This window comes from Crinia signifera, chromosome 3 (genome assembly GCF_055691185.1).
Source record: "Crinia signifera chromosome 3, ASM5569118v1, whole genome shotgun sequence".
Lineage (NCBI taxonomy): Eukaryota > Metazoa > Chordata > Amphibia > Anura > Myobatrachidae > Crinia > Crinia signifera.
The window spans coordinates 323,686,500-323,702,911 of record NC_139219.1 but is presented as its reverse complement, the minus strand read 5'-3'; the positions used below and the strand labels follow the sequence as shown (position 1 = coordinate 323,702,911).

The 16,412-nt window shown below is 51.7% G+C and overlaps 1 protein-coding gene across 1 annotated transcript in view; it reads right to left on the bottom strand.

Annotated features, from left to right (window-relative positions):
• The window catches only part of KIF13B (kinesin family member 13B), a 138,701-nt gene extending 132,586 nt beyond the window's left edge, over positions 1–6,115 (bottom strand). The window contains 1 exon segment of the mRNA XM_083178791.1: positions 5,991–6,115. Coding sequence (XP_083034917.1) covers positions 5,991–6,045 — 55 coding nt within the window. The 5' untranslated portion in view covers positions 6,046–6,115.
• Positions 6,116–16,412: the final 10,297 nt, after the last annotated feature.

The following is a 16,412-nucleotide window of genomic DNA, read 5'->3' as shown; positions in this document are numbered from 1 at the left end:
AAGTCATTCAGTCCTGCCGAGCGGCCTCTAGCAGTCAGTGGTGGTACTTCAATAGTTTACAAAAGCACCAATATGAACTTACAGTATGTGTTTGTTTAACCGCCAGACAACGACCTTATTTAAACCTGCCTGGAAGATAAAGTTGTCTGAAGCCGGAGCTCACCTTAAAATAACTTTTCAATGCAGCTTCCAGTACACACAACACAGTAGAATCTGTCACTGCGAGAGACTTAGAGGTGGCAACACGCGCTGTACAGGCGTATAGATCCTCAAACCCATGTGACGTCCGTAAGCTTTGGTTATTTTCTGGGTTATTATCACAGGTGGGAGAACTCGGGCAGCGCACCACACAGGGCTCAGCTATGGAAGTATCTTTCTCATGTCCCTGGGCATTTTATTCTTTAATGAATGTCAGGTGACGCTTTGACTGAAGGTCATAAAAACACTTCGTCTGAGGCCACTGGGGCCCAAACTAAAACCAGGCAACGGTGTACAAAGGGAGCTGAAGTCTTTCATGGGATCTCGGACTCCACCTTGACCGGCATAGGACTTGAAGATTATTCCCCAGTAAAACAATTCTAGGCGCCTATTGCAGATAGTGGGGGTTATTCAGGAAGGATCGCAAAAGCACATTTTTCCTCGAATGGGTAAAACCATGTGCGCTGCAGGTGGGGCAAGTGTAACATGTGCAGAGATATTTAAGGATCCTATACACTAGTGCGATTTGGGCACTTTCACCCGATTCTGATGGATCGGGCTGAGAAAATCGGATGAAGAGCGTCATTTCAGTTCCAATACCAGTGTTCAGTTCCACGCGTATCGGATCAGAACCGGAGATCGCAAAGGCCTGCGCGATGGATTTATTGGCTCCCGCACGCCTAGCTGTGCTCACATACGATACATTGCATGCAAAAAGGACACATACGATGTATCGGATGCGATCCTGCCACTCGGGAAGCTGCCGGGCCGTTCAATGAAATCATATGGGACTTCTCCCTCTACAAGGCACAGAAGTGTATAGGGGGGCTTTAGATTTGGGGGAGTCATTTTGTTACTGTGCAGAGTAAACACTGGCTGCTTTATTCTTACACTGCAATTTAGATTCCAGTTTGAACACACCCCACCCAAATCTATAGCTGGGTACACACCAATGCGATTTTCATGCATATCGGTCAGTGTGTGCCCACTAACATGCAGTCCAATCTGACGATATCGTCAGTGACCGTGTGTTTGATAAACTCTTTGTGCGCATTACATCTGCCCCATCTGCAGTGCGACATGCAGGAAGGTCGACAGGGTCATTAGGTCGACAAGGGGGTAGGTTGACAGTCAAAAGGTCTACATGGGGTTTTTCACATTTTTTGTTCAGAATGTCGACATGGACACTGCATCGTAGCACAACATCCCCTCGCACGGCTCACTGCGCACTATTTTATTTCCCCACCACGCCCTAGTGCATGGTAGGACATGAAATCCGCCTGTCGGTTCAAAAAAAATGTGAAAAACCCCATGTTGACCTAATGACCATATCCCAGGTGAATGAAGCTAGAATCTCATTGGCTGTAATTTGCAACATTTCCGCATCTCCATTTTAGAAATTTTAGTAAAACCAACTAATTTGTCCCATGTTCACCTATTCCGTGGATGATCCGAAGGTTTAATGCCCAGAGTTGTTTCATTTTTCTGCACCAATAGGATTCATGGACACAGAAGTACTGGAAACATTGATCCGTGCAGCACTGGTGACATAGCGGTCTATGTACCAAGCCTTGGAGAGCAATAAAGTGGCCGGAGATAAAATACCAACCAACCAGCTCCTAACTGTCATATATAGACTGTTTTAAAAATGGCAATCGGGAGCTGATTGGCTGGTACTTTCTCTCCCCGGCTCACCGGTACCACCTGCCACTGACCAGCGCACTCACACATAGACAATGCAAGCACCGGCCCTCAGGGTTCCTGTGCCAGAACACACAAATAATCCATTTCCAGTGGGTGTCGGTATTTCCACAGGGCTCATAGCACTGACTGCACGTTTGTTAGCTGACACTACCAGACTTAATCGCACCCTGACTAATAAACAAGTCATCTTAGTCTACGCTCGCACTATCCAGGAGATACATTACCTGGCGGAATCACCGTTCCTGCCTGTATGCAGACATTACTGCGATATGTACCTGGAAAATGTTACGTAACGGACATGTACAAAACATAAACCCTGCGCCGGCTGTATTCCCTCTCACATGGATAAGATCTATAGAGTAGAGGGAACACACGGCGCCCAGATTTGGTTTTACAGCTTGTATAATTAAAACCAAACCTCGAAAGAGCCGCTAGGGTTCCGGAAACTATTTTCGAACAGTCAGCGCTGCAACAAGTTTTCTCAATATCGTATACTGTATATTATTTCTAGAAGGTGATTTTTGGTGACGATCCCTTTTTCTACCTTTAAAATAAATAAATCAAATAAATAAATATAGAGGAACCATTTTAAAGATTAAGGGCGGGATGTATTAAAATACATCGCCGCCCTTCGCCGCATGTCCAAAGTCCGGCCCGGGGGCCAATTGTGGCCCGTGCCATAATTTCAAGTGGCCCACAGCCTCCAGCCAGAAGCGGGCGGAGCAACAGATGCAGGATGCACAGGACACTAAAGGTGGGGCCCCGGTGAGCGTGCCTTTACCTTGCTGTCTGCAGCAGTGAGGAGGAGAGATGTGTTTGGCGGCTTTCGGGAGAGTGAGTGTCCAACCCCTGGACATTCAGAGAAGGGGGGGCAAGCTACAGGACAGAGTGAATGGGTGCAGAGTGGGGAACATACAAGTGAATGGGGGGCATACAGTGAAGGAAGGGCAGGCTGGGGAATATAATGTGAAGGGGGCAGAGTGGAGGACATACAGGGAATGTGGGCAGGCTGAAGGAAATACAGAGGAGGGGGGCAGGCAGGGGAATATACAGTGAACGGGCAGGCTGGGGGACATACAGTGAACGGGGGCACGCTGGGGGACATACAGTGAACGGGGGCAGGCTGGAGGAAGTACAGAGAAGGGGGGGGGCAGTCTAGGAAATAGGGGACATAAAGTGAACGGGTGCAGAGTGGGGCACCATTCTGATGTGATTCAAAGAATGTCAGGCTGAATGGTCGGCCCCCACACATTTTCACCTCACCAAAATTGGCCCTCGTCGCAAAAAGTTTGGACATAACTATATACTATAAAGTGTAACGAGGCGAGCAGGGCCCTCCGATCTCTTTATGTGTCAGTTATTACCAAGTCTTGCTCTATTAACGTTATATTCCTGACTGCACCCCGCAACAGAATATGCTGTTTCTCTATACATAGACGTTAATAAAATGCATTAAACACATCCGTTTAGCCCTTAGAACATCCCTAACATTTGCTCAGATTTTTCTGCACGCTCCCAACAATTATATATAAGTCAGGATCCATTAGACAGCCCTGTGTGACAGTTTGCAGGCACAGAAGTTGAATGACGAGCATTGTGAGACAGCGCTGAGGTCATGGAGAGTCACCAAGCTAGAGGATGTTAGTTCTGCACTGACTCCGACACGGGAAAATAACCCAGCCAGTACAAGGAGAGGCCGGTCTGTGCCGTGCACAGCTGTGGCCACCGCCAAATGCAGGGGTCACTCACAGGATTAGTGCAAGAGCACACACTCACTTTATTACAGAAGGAAAATCGTCTAGGAGCTGCAGTACCACCGCTAGCCTGCATGTGTGACGGCGCTGTCTGCAACGGCTCTCTACATCCTTCCTTAAAACATGAACCAAAAGTGACCCTATTCACATCAGCATATGAATTCATTGACATGTTAATAAATAAAAAATACTGACATTTGGGGGATATACAGAGAATTTTGCCAGCAGCTGCTCCACCAGAGCTTGCCAGCAACTGTGCCACCTGAAGATGCTAGTATCTGATAGTATGTACAATAGGGGGCTATATAAAGTACCACTAGCTGTATATTTACATGTATGTATATTTATATGTAATGGTATTATATACACCATTATCAGAGACCCAGCACTGCTGAAAGCGGTCACTGCCTCTGACTGACACCGCATCCTCTGCCAGCAGGGTCTCATGGCCTATCCCCTGGCTCAGATAAAAGCCCCAATGAACCTGCTACTACTGGACTACAACCACCAGCATGTTTGACATCAGTCAGGGATCCACACTAGTTTGTTGCGGATCCAATCCATCCGCCACACATTTTGGCATACAGGTGCGTCGCTCTATAACTGGTCTATGGGAAGTAAGAAGATCCAGCTTCTAAGCCCAGTGACAGGTAACCCAATACTGCATCAAAGGGCCGCACGTGACGCTTCGTCTCAGCGAAAAGTTAAAACGACTCATCTGATCAAAGACAGCCTGTAATAATGTGACAGCGGCAATTTACACAAGTGTTACATGGTGATCTAACAATAGCAGGAGGGAGGTGGGGGCGGCAGGTGAAAGCTCCCAGGGGAAGGTGTTCCTGGAAGGCTGGGCAGAATGACAGCGGGTAAGGTAATGGCTGCACGAGGTCAGTATGGTCACCTGCTCTCCACTGAGTAACTGCGGAAGGGATCCCGGATATTTTGCATCCACCTGTGTGACCAGATCTATATGCTGACAGGCTGGCACACCGGGTACAGCGGATCAACTATCACATGGTCACGGTTCATGGCCAAGTGCGTCTAGTTAGATGCCTAAAAATAGTCGACAGCATCTAGAGCAAGAGGAACGTGGTCAACACGATTTTTGTCACTGTTTTTGTTGTCTATGCCGACATGGACACCATAGAAGTGTACCGTTGGGGTCGCCATGCTTTGGGCACAGCGCCTCGCTATGCTTGGGGCACAGCGCCTCGCTATGCTTGGCACACGATCTTATTCTCCCTCTATTTCTACTTGGATGAAAAACTTGTGTCAACCTTGGCCCTGTCGACCACATAGCCGTCAACCATTAGCATGTGTCAATCTCCTGGTAATGTTGATGTAGACGCTGACGATTATTAGACATATGACGAGACAAGTCGACTGCGTGATTGTCGCTCTAGACATCGGTGATCAGTCAATCGGATACGGGCACACGCACTGGGTTATACACCACGGGTCACACTGGGCACCTGGTACATCCCTGCACCCTCTCTCATGCCAGGCCGGGACATGGTCAGACAGATGTGCCAACTAGACAGGGGTCTAAAGTGTCACTCACACTCCCAAGTGTCACTCACACTCCCAAGTGTCACTCACACTCCCAAGTGTCACTCAGCTTGGCCGTCACTTATATCCACGGAGTTCACCAAGTATGGCTGTCACTCACAGTCTCCAGGTGTCACTCAGCATAGCCGGTACTCAGTCTCAAGTGACACTCATACTCCCAGGTGTCACTCAGCATGGCCGTCACTCACACTCCCAGGTGTCACTCAGCATGGCCGTCACTCACAGTCTCCAGGTGTCAGTCAGCAAGGCTGTCACTCACACTCCCAAGTGTCACTCAGCTTGGCCGTCACTTATATCCACGGAGTTCACCAAGTATGGCCGTCACTCACAGTCTCCAGGTGTCACTTATATCCACGGAGTTCACCAAGTATGGCTGTCACTCACAGTCCCAGGTGTCACTCAGCATGGCTGTCACTCACAGTCTCCAGGTGTCACTTATATCCACAGAGTTCACCAAGTATGGCTGTCACTCACAGTCTCCAGGTGTCACTCACACTCCCAGGTGTCACTCAGCATGGCCGTCACTCACACTCCCAGGTGTCACTCAGCAAGGCTGTCACTCACACTCCCAGGTGTCACTCAGCATGGCCGTCACTCACAGTCTCCAGGTGTCACTCAGCAAGGCCGTCACTCACAGTCTCCAGGTGTCACTCAGCAAGGCTGTCACTCACAGTCTCCAGGTGCCACTCACACTCCCAGGTGTCACTCAGCATGGCCGTCACTCACACTCCCAGGTGTCACTCACTCCCCGGAGTCACGGCTCACCTCGCTTGCTGACCGGCCGGATCCGCACGGCCACCTTCACCTTGGAGTCGCCCATTCCGCTCTCCGGGAGCTCCCAGGACTTCCCCGGACCCAGCCGGCTTCCGTCTCTGTGAAGGGGGCGGAGACGGGGGCGGGGCATGGGGGCGCTGCGTCGTGACGTCACCTTTAAAGAGCAAGCTGCAGTCACATGGTGCGCTGACTGACAGTTACCATAGAGACGGTGCAGCGTCTTACAACCACACCCCATCCACTCCTCCAGCCCCTCACCTGCTCCACGTGTATAACACTCACAGCTGCAGGAGGACTATACATACCAGCATGGCCAGCGCCTACCGTATTCAGACCTGTGACAGGGCATGCTGGGATGTGTAGTTCAACAGCAGCCATGCCTAGTGTATATGTAGGATTACCATACTATCCCGGGACACTGATGTGTGACCCCGGTTATGTGGCTGATTACCACCAGGTGACCTGCAGGCCGGCCACAGAGACTAAAGTTATACATTTTCTAAAGCTGCTATGTTTCCCATAGCAACCAATCAGATTTTGTCTACCATCTCTCAGCCTAGAAAATGCTACCGAATCTGACTGGTTGCTATGGGCAACATCCCCTCTTTTTCATTTTTAGAAGCCTTAGCACAGGCATGTCCAAACTATGGCTCTCCAGCTGTTGTGAAACTACAAGTCCCATCATGCCTTGCCATAGTTTTGCTATTAGGGAATGCTAAAACTATGGCAAGGCATGCTGGGATGTGTAGTTTCACAACAGCTGGAGGACCACAGTTTGGACTTGCCTGCATTAGCAAATTTACCTCACAGAGAGAGAGAGTGTGTGTGTGAGTGTGCATTTCTGCGTGTGTGTGAACACAGAGCAACAACAATTGCGCAAAGTTTATGTTGTGTCCCAATGTCTATCCTCTGTTTAGGACAGGCATGGCCAAACTATGGCCCTCCAGCTGTTGTGAAACTACAAGTCCCAGCATGCCTTGCCACAGGTTTGCTACTGAGAATTCTAAAACGATGGCAAGGCATACTGGGATGTGTAGTTTCACAACAGCTGGAGGGCCGCAGTTTGGATAAGGTTAGGATAAGAAGGTGCAGCTTCATTCACAAGACCAACCACGGTCTGCAATTGGTGTAACTTGCAAGAAAAAAGGAGAAGCGCACCGATAAATCTTACGTAAGGACCATTTACTAATGCGCAGATACGCTCACATACAACGTTTTAAATAAGCAGCTCGCAGGTCCATACCTCCCAACTGTCCCTATATTTTTACGATTTTTGGGGACTGTCCCGCATCCCGCCCGGGGGCCGGCAGTGACCCACAGCAAGGCGGTGGGGGAGTTGGGAGTTCCCCGTCACAGCAGTGAATAGGCGCTGAGCACAAGCACGATCGGAGACGCATACCACACCCGCACCTGCAGCCAATAACAGATGTATAAATGTTTTGCAGCTATAAAAGGGATTTGTGAGGCTAGGCTGCTCTCTGCTGGCCGCTACCTGTTACTGCAGGGGAATGGGAGCCGTGGAACGCAGGCCAAAGCGATTCTTCAGGCGATCAATACACTTGGATGGATTAATCGTTAATTAGGGTTATTATCTTGTTAGGGTTTGCCCTTTCAAGGGAAATACTACGCTAGAAAATAAATACAGATGATGCTTGTCTGCTGTGATTTATAAGGTTATTACGTGTCGCTGTGTGTGATTCTCTTATAGGGTTAGGATGTTGGGCTGAGTGCTTATATACAGGTCAGAGAATCCTACAGTGACTTCTATTATTATTATACATTATGGGGGATACGGTCGCTAGGTAGACACTATGGAGGTCAACATACATTAGGTCGACACAGGAAATAGATCAACATGACTAAGGTCGACACAAGCATTAAGTCAACAATGGGAAGATTGACAGTCAAAAGTCACATGAGTTTTTCACGTTATTTTTCCAAAACAGGTGGGAGGGAGAGTATAACAGTGACCGAGTGCACTGAAAATCTTAGATTGACCTTTTGGCTGTCGACCTTCCCATTTTTGACCTTCGTACCCTGTGAACCTTAGCCATGTCAACCTATTTCATGTGTCGATCTAAGCTTTGTCGACCGTTAGTGGTTGACCTTATGCAGGGCTAGACAAAACCCTTGGCGACCAGATTCTGCTTCCAGGCGACCAGGAAGCAGATCGCGCCGGGCAGAGTGGTGGCTTGTGTTAATGGCAGCAGCTGGGCAGAGCAGTGGACAACCCACCCGGCCCCGGCTGTATCAAAGCAGGTCCGCGGCGCAGCTATTTCAAAACTCGAGGCGGCTCGTGAGCCAATCGGAGCTCGTGACTCGGCAGCCAATCGGGCCTCGAGTTTTGAAATAGCTGCAACCCCTGGCATCAAGCAAGGAACCTGAAGCAACAAGCATGTAGGTAAGCAGTACTTATGTGCACATGATCCATGGGTAGAGATCGTCCGCTGATGATGATGATGTCACCGCGGGTCCCGGCAGTTGGATTGACGTGTTCTCACGTTCAAGCTTCCAATGTGTTCCGGGCCTTGCTGGCACAGATAAAGCTTTATTGCTAGGGGCTGCATGGGTCTTCAAACTGTGGCCCTCCAGATGTTGTGAAACTACAAATCCCAACATGCCTTTGGGGTGCCCCCAAAACCCCTGCAGGGTCACCAAGGGTTAAAAGTAACCCGCACCTCAGTACAGGACACGCAGGGTTAATATTCCCCCGGGACTTTCGCGCCAAGGCTTGACTGACAGCAGAGTGAAGGCCTTGGGATTGGCTGGTTTTTAGGAGGAAAAGGAGGATGGGTGGAGAGAGACGACTCACGTGGGAGGAAGGTGTGGAGCGTGACGGCCGGCAGGAGCAGAGCGGTAACCGACTGAAGAGAGAGCGAGGCGAGGAGAGACACGGAGGGAGAAGCCAGCCGGGCAGCAGAGAGGTAGCGCGCTAGAAGATCCACGGCGATCCCAGAGCTGGCCGCGTCACTTGGCAGGCGACGGGACGGAAGACGGTGACGCGCCCCAGGAGAAGACCGGGAGACTGAACGCCCCAGCTGCCGCACAGCCAGCCCCGGAGAAGACCCAGAGACTGATCGCCCCAGCCGCCTCCCAGCAAGCGACAGGAAGCCGGAGAGGCCACGGAGTGCGGCAACGCTGCAGCTGCAGCACCCCCACTAGTGTGCCCCCAGTGAAGAGGACAAGGCCCAGCAGAGACCTCCACGCCAGGGAACGCAGAGTTGCAGCTCATGACGGGCAGGAGCCTGCATCAGCCTCCAGTCACCAGGTACTCATCCCCAGCCCGGCCCCGCCAGCAGCCTTCCCCTGAGCCCACTACACCTGCCCCGTGGGATCCTGACTACAGCCCCTACTTGCACACCGGCATCTTTCTGTTGGGCACCTTGGAGGGCTAAGGACAGGCCTAGGCCACTCTGCAAAGGAGGCCCGTATAAATAAGCCCCAACAGGCTCAAAGTCTCCCTGAGACTGGGAGCGATTTAAGGGGGACACCAATATTGAGGTCCCCAGGTTATTAATGTCCAGCCGCTGGGATACACACGGCAGTTGAACCCCGTTACCTTGCAAGGGAGAAAGTTCCAGGGCTTGCAGCCCAAAGCACAGTTTCATTTGTCCAGCCACTGGAACACTTCAGTTTGTTAGGCAAAAAGCGCCACCTGGTGGTTAATCCCGGAACTCCATCCCAGCATTAAGATGGGTCCGTTATAGCCGACCTTTGGCCCACGGTCCCGCCAACCTAAAGGATATCCAAGTCCTTGGTATACTGGAGCCCTCGGGGACTTGACGTCTCCCCAACCCCTGTGCACAGGTTGACCTAGACTGAGCTCTATACAAAGGTGACGTCACCTCAGTTATTTAATTACACGGGTACACTGGTTATCCCACTTATTATTTACTGTTACCGTTATTGGTGTGGTATACCATATCTGGTTTTGTTTTGTTGTACATGCCAAAGGTAGACTTCAGTGTTGACGGTACCGTGCCGACTTGCCGACCTAGTAGTAATCTTAAAGCGGGGGTGTTTGACCCAGAGCGCCGTCATGGTACCTTGAACACGCGGAGTCTGTAGGCCCTAGCGGGCACACGTGTAGCTTGGTTAGGTTGCCTATTGTTGCTGTTACCGAGTTAATGGTCAAAGTGAATGTTCATAACTGTTCTTGTTGAATAAAGTGCCTTTAGTCTTAAGTACGGCTGTGCCGTGAGGGTCAGTGGCACAAATTGCCTTATTGCATAATAAACCTGAGTTGTACCGCAGAACGTAGCCCCTTTCATTGAAGTGTCTCTTCCCCGTCCACCGGAGAATAGAAGAACGGACGAACCTGAGCTACCATTGAAGGATCAAGGTAAGGGGAACCCGTTCCCTTCGTGCACCAGCCACCACATAAAACTTGGCGTCAAACCGAACAGGATACGTGTGCACAAGGAGAGTGACACCTCAGTGAAACATGCAGCAACAGCAAGGCGGAGGGCCGGCACAGCCGCCAAACCCACAGAATCAAGAACAGGACGCTCAAGACGCAACACCGGCTGCGGCTATAACTCTGCCATACTACTTTGGGGCCCCGTGGCTCCCGACCTATAGCGGAGACGATGACAAGCTACAGAAGACCCCATTTGCAGACTTCAGGAACAACATAGAATCCATGTTCCGGATGTATAAACCTAGTGAGCTGCAGAAGGTGGAAATTCTGATGGGGCAGCTGACTGGGTCGGCACGCAGAGAAGTGGCCTTATGGCCAATGGAAGATAGAAGAAGTGCGACAGACATGCTGAAGAAAATCTTCATCACGTTCGAAACAAAGACCATCCCCGAACTGAAAATGAAACTGTACGCCTGCAAACAACGGCCAAACGAGACACTACGGGACTACGCCCTGAGCCTACAGGAGACGTTAAAGGCTATTAGAGCGGTGGACCCGGAAGAGGTGCGGAACGCCGACGAAGCCTTAACCATCCAATTCATCGAAGGAATGGCCCGAGAAAATGTTAAGGTCCAACTACGGCTGTTGAAGTCGCAGATGCCTGGCAAGACCTTCCGGGACTTCAAGACGGCTGCCCTCGCTATCATTGGTAACCCTAAAAATAGGGAAGAGGGTTATCCAGAACTGATCGGCTTCAAAGAAGGAGCGAACTCAACCGGAGCCACCGCCAGTAGCACCGACAGGGCAAAACGGACCCAAGACTTGGCGGTGCAAGGTGGCCAACAGCCCGACAGAGACGCGATGCAAACGCTCCAGAAACAAATGAAGGAACTGGCCGTCGGGATGGCGGAGATGCAGAGAGAAATGCGCCGAATGGCAAGTTCACCGGCACCGAGCTATGCAGAACCAAGATGGAGAGCCGAAAGACGAAGACCGGCCCGTAGTAGGTGGGAGCCGCCCCGAGAGTATGGACGGCAGCCTCCCGACCAGTTTGATGCGCAGGAACGTCCGTTGTACCACCGAGGCCAGGAGGTCGGACACACAGAGAGAGATTGCGAGAAAGGACGAAGATTTAAACCCCAACGCCCCGAGGTCGAGGGCCGAGCCTCGGGGAGGACAGGAAGCGTAGGTCCAGCTCCAGAAGATGGGCAGGCTTGCTATGGCAGACAATGCTCTATAGGTGCAAGCGAATTATCTGCCACATCAGATCTTGACCCTTCGGCCCGCATAAAGAACCAGGGAAAAGTGGTCTGGTTTCATGTACAACGGGGATACGGTTTTATTAATTGTGCTGACACAGAAAGGGATATCTTCGTACACTTCACAGCTATTCAGAAGAAAAATGCAAGAGATTATTATCGAAGTCTTGGGGCCGGGGAGACAATGGAATTCGACGTCATCAAGGGACGAAAGGGCCTCCGGGCAGCAAACGTCACTGGCCCTGGTGACATTCCAGTCAGAGGCACCCAATATGTCGCAAGAAGAAAGCGCTGTTGGAATTACCCAAGTCACAGAAGCCATCCACGATGCTACCCCCGAAAGATCCACCCCAACGGAATGGTATGTACCCCAAGGAAGCAGAAGATGGGGTAGGAAGAAGTAATGGGAAAAAGTACGGATGTAGCCAACAGAGCTCTCAGGTTCGAGTGCAGAGTGAGCCAATGAAGAATAAGCGGTCACAAACCGAAGTGAACCCCAAGCGGGGGCTGAACTCGTACGCAGACGCAGTCGGATCCATGTTGATAATGGCGGGTAGCCAGACCTCGAGGCTCGATAGCGTCCTTCCAGCATCGGCCCACCGAAGTCAGCGCAGGCTCCGCCCAAGACCGGATCAAAAGCTAGAAGAAGCAAAGGATGATGGGGATGAAGAGCCGGATGGTGAAGCGGTCCTCTTGCCTCCGCTGCCCACTGACCCTCTCAAGCTATTAATGGCGGTGGGCTGGTCCACTATGCCACGGCAGGCCCAGCCTAGGCCGCCAGTTGAATTACGCATGCCTTGCGCGGCTGTGGAGGTGGCCCCCGAGTCTGAGCTAAGGCGCTCCGAAAGGAGTACTCGGGGTACACTTCCCCGACGGTACCAGGATTAGATATCTGCCGAAAACCTGTTGTGTATAGATTGTAAACTAAAGGTCTTGTTATTGTTAATGTTACCAATGTCATTTGAGTGCCAAAGGACAATTATTTCTTGTGTTACGATGCGCAGGGACACGCATCCGATAAAGCGGGGGTGAATGTGGTGCCCCCAAAACCCCTGCAGGGTCACCAAGGGTTAAAAGTAACCCGCACCTCAGTGCAGGACACACGGGGTTAATATTCCCCCGGGACTTTCACGCCAAGGCTTGACTGACAGCAGAGTGAGGGCCTTGGGATTGGCTGGTTTTTAGGAGGAAAAGGAGGATGGGTGTGGAGCGTGACGGCCGGCAGGAGCAGAGCGGTGACCGACTGAAGAGAGAGCGAGGCGAGGAGAGACACGGAGGGAGAAGCCAGCCGGGAAGCAGAGAGGTAGCGCGCTAGAAGATCCACGGCGATCCCAGAGCCGGGCGCGTCACTCGGCAGGCGACGGGACGGAAGACGGTGACGCGTCCCAGGAGAAGACCGGGAGACTGAACGCCCCAGCTGCCGCACAGCCAGCCCCGGAGAAGACCCAGAGACTGATCGCCCCAGCCGCCTCCCAGCAAGCGACAGGAAGCCGGAGAGGCCACAGAGTGCGGCAACGCTGCGGCTGCAGCGCCCCCACTAGTGTGCCCCCGGTGAAGAGAACAAGGCCCAGCAGAGACCTCCACGCCAGGGAACGCAGAGTTGCAGCTCATGACGGGCAGGAGCCTGCATCAGCCTCCAGTCACCAGGTACTCATCCCCAGCCCGGCCCCGCCAGCAGCCTTCCCCTGAGCCCACTACACCTGCCCCGTGGGATCCTGCCTACAGCCCCTACTTGCACACCGGCATCTTTCTGTTGGGCACCTTGGAGGGCTAAGGACAGGCCTAGGCCACTGTGCAAAGGAGGCCTGTATAAATAAGCCCCAACAGGCTCAAAGTCTCCCTGAGACTGGGAGCGATTTAAGGGGGACACCAATATTGAGGTTCCCAGGTTATTAATGTCCAGCCGCTGGGATACACACGGCAGTTGAACCCCTTTCCCTTGCAAGGGAGAAACTTCCAGGGCTTGCAGCCCAAAACACAGTGCAATTTGTCCAGTTAACTTGCCACTGGAACACTTCAGTTTGTTAGGCAAAAAGCGCCACCTGGTGGTTAATCCCGGAACTCCATCCCAGCATTAAGAGGGGTCCGTTATAGCCGACCTTTGGCCCACGGTTCCGCCAACCTAAAGGATATCCAAGTCCTTGGTATACTGGAGCCCTCGGGGACTTGACGTCTCCCCAACCCCTGTGCACAGGTTGACCTGGACTGAGCTCTATACAAAGGTGACGTCACCTCAGTTATTTAATTACACGGGTACACTGGTTATCCCACTTATTATTTACTGTTACCGTTATTGGTGTGGTATACCATATCTGGTTTTGTTTTGTTGTACATGCCAAAGGTAGACTTCAGTGTTGACGGTACCGTGCCGACTTGCCGACCTAGTAGTAATCTTAAAGCGGGGGTGTTTGACCCAGAGCGCCGTCACGGTACCTTGAACACGCAGAGTCTGTAGGCCCTAGCGGGCACACGTGTAGCTTGGTTAGGTTGCCTATTGTTGCTGTTACCGAGATAATGGGCAGGTTTAGGCATTTGCCTAGGGCGCCGGCCACTGGAGGGCAGTAGTGAGCTGCAGGCCAGCAGCAGGAAAACTACCACAGAGGAGACTGGAGAGCCGCCGGAGGAAGGAGAAGCTGCAGCATCAATCTGGCAGGTGAGTGATTCAAGCATCAGGAATCGGGGGATTGCCCCAATACATAAACCGGTGTATGGGCACCTTATCAATGGTGTGGATGGGGCTATTACTCCAGACTTCCATATAAAATAACAGCAATAAACAATCTCCCAAATGCCACATAGTCGACAATAAATCATAGGTATTAAGATATTTGGTACTTGTTTCCTAGCACGGCCACACCGATTAAGATCGGGGTGGTCGTGCTGAAAAAAATCGGGTCGATCGCATCGCATGCGATTTGGTCGCATGCGATGCGATCGACGCGACCGACCGATTTTTGACCCGATTTTTTCATTGAATCCAATGTAAATTGGGTCCCTGGGACCCAATTTTACATTGTATTCAATGAAAAAAATTCCCAACCCCCCCAAATTGAAGCGCGTAAACAGCAGCCCACGATAGACGCATACCCGAAGCGTGGCGAGCGCAGCGAGCCCGCGAGGGGCGGCGGTACGCGTCCTCCGACCTTTTCATGCCCTACTATCCACTAGGGCGTGGAGTGAGAATAGAATAGTGTGGCGAGCGCAGCGAGCCACCGAGCCCGAAGCGTGGCGAGCGCAGCGAGCCCCGCGAGGGGACGCGGATACCTTCACAGGTAAACGCGTCCCTTCGCGGGCTTCACAGGTGTCCGCGTCGCCACGGACACCTGTGAAGCCCGCAAGGGGACGCGTATAACTGTGAAGGTATCCGCGTCCCCTCGCGGGGCTCGCTGCGCTCGCCACGCTTCGGGCTCGGTGGCTCGCTGCGCTCGCCACACTATTCTATTCTCACTCCACGCCCTAGTGGATAGTAGGGCATGAAAAGGTCGGAGGACGCGTACCGCCGCCCCTCGCGGGCTCGCTGCGCTCGCCACGCTTCGGGTTGGCGTCTATCGTGGGGCGACGACGGGGACATCTATAATGTGAAATGGGTCATATGGACCCATTTCACATTTTTTGACATTTTTACACCATTTCAATGTTAAAATTTTTTTTAACATTGAATCCTATGCAAAAATCGGGGGCATCGCGTCGCATCGCGTCGGGACCAATGTTAATGGTCCCGACCGACGCGATGCCCCCGATATTTTACCTTTCCCGACAAGATTTCAATGTTAAAATATTTTTTAACATTGAAGTCTATGGAAATATCGGGGGCATCGCGTCGGTCGCGTCGGGACCAATGTTAATGGTCCCGACCGACGTGATGCCCCCGATATTTTATCCTAGCCGGCAAAATGGACCTGATTTCAAAAGAAATCGGGTCCATCGTGGGTAATCGTGTCCCTTAAGTAAGGGACACGATTACTCACGATTGTGGCCGTGCTAGGAAACAAGTACCAGATATTTCTATTATCCTCACAAAATGGTGTATTGCTTCTACTTTTACATTTATAGGGAGACATGTGGGCTGATAGTGTAGGGCAGGGGTGGGGAACCTCAGGCCCGGGGGCTGAGTGGCCCGCCCACCCGCCCTGCGGCTTTGCCGGGAATAAAGTACAGGGGAATTTTCGTGAGAGGTCGGTAGTTCTCGCAAGATTCCTCTTAATCAACAATAGCCGGAGACAGTCAGTCCTATTCAGCGGCAGCCGCCGGAGCGTGGGACCACTGCAGCTGGATAAATTGTAAGGGAAATTTTTACATATGGCCCCTGATGGATTTTTTCCCCATACAAATGGCCCTTGGCACAAAAAAGGTTCCCCACCCCTGGTGTAGGGGATTGTACATGAAAATATGGCACTGACCACACCCCCACACCACTGGCCACACCCCCACAGTACTGGCCACCCCCCTCAGCACTGGCCACACCCATACAGAGGCCACACCTCCTCAGTGTGGTTCACAAACCTTCTTGACGCAGAGAGTATCAGCAGATTTTTTCAAAGCACCAAAAAGTTTCTTAATGAGAAATAATAAAGAAAAAAAGATTACATGAAGTAAATTGTGATTCTCTGCTCCCATTAGGCAGGGCCATCTTAACGTACGGGTTTAATGGACATCTGGTCAAGGGCTCCTTAATACTATGAGCCTTCAAGCTGGGGCATATTGGGCTTTGGGCATCTGCCTCCTGAGCTTCTTGTCGGACAGTAGATCGCCCTTATTGTAAATCACACACAAACAGAGCAACCAGGCAGCATA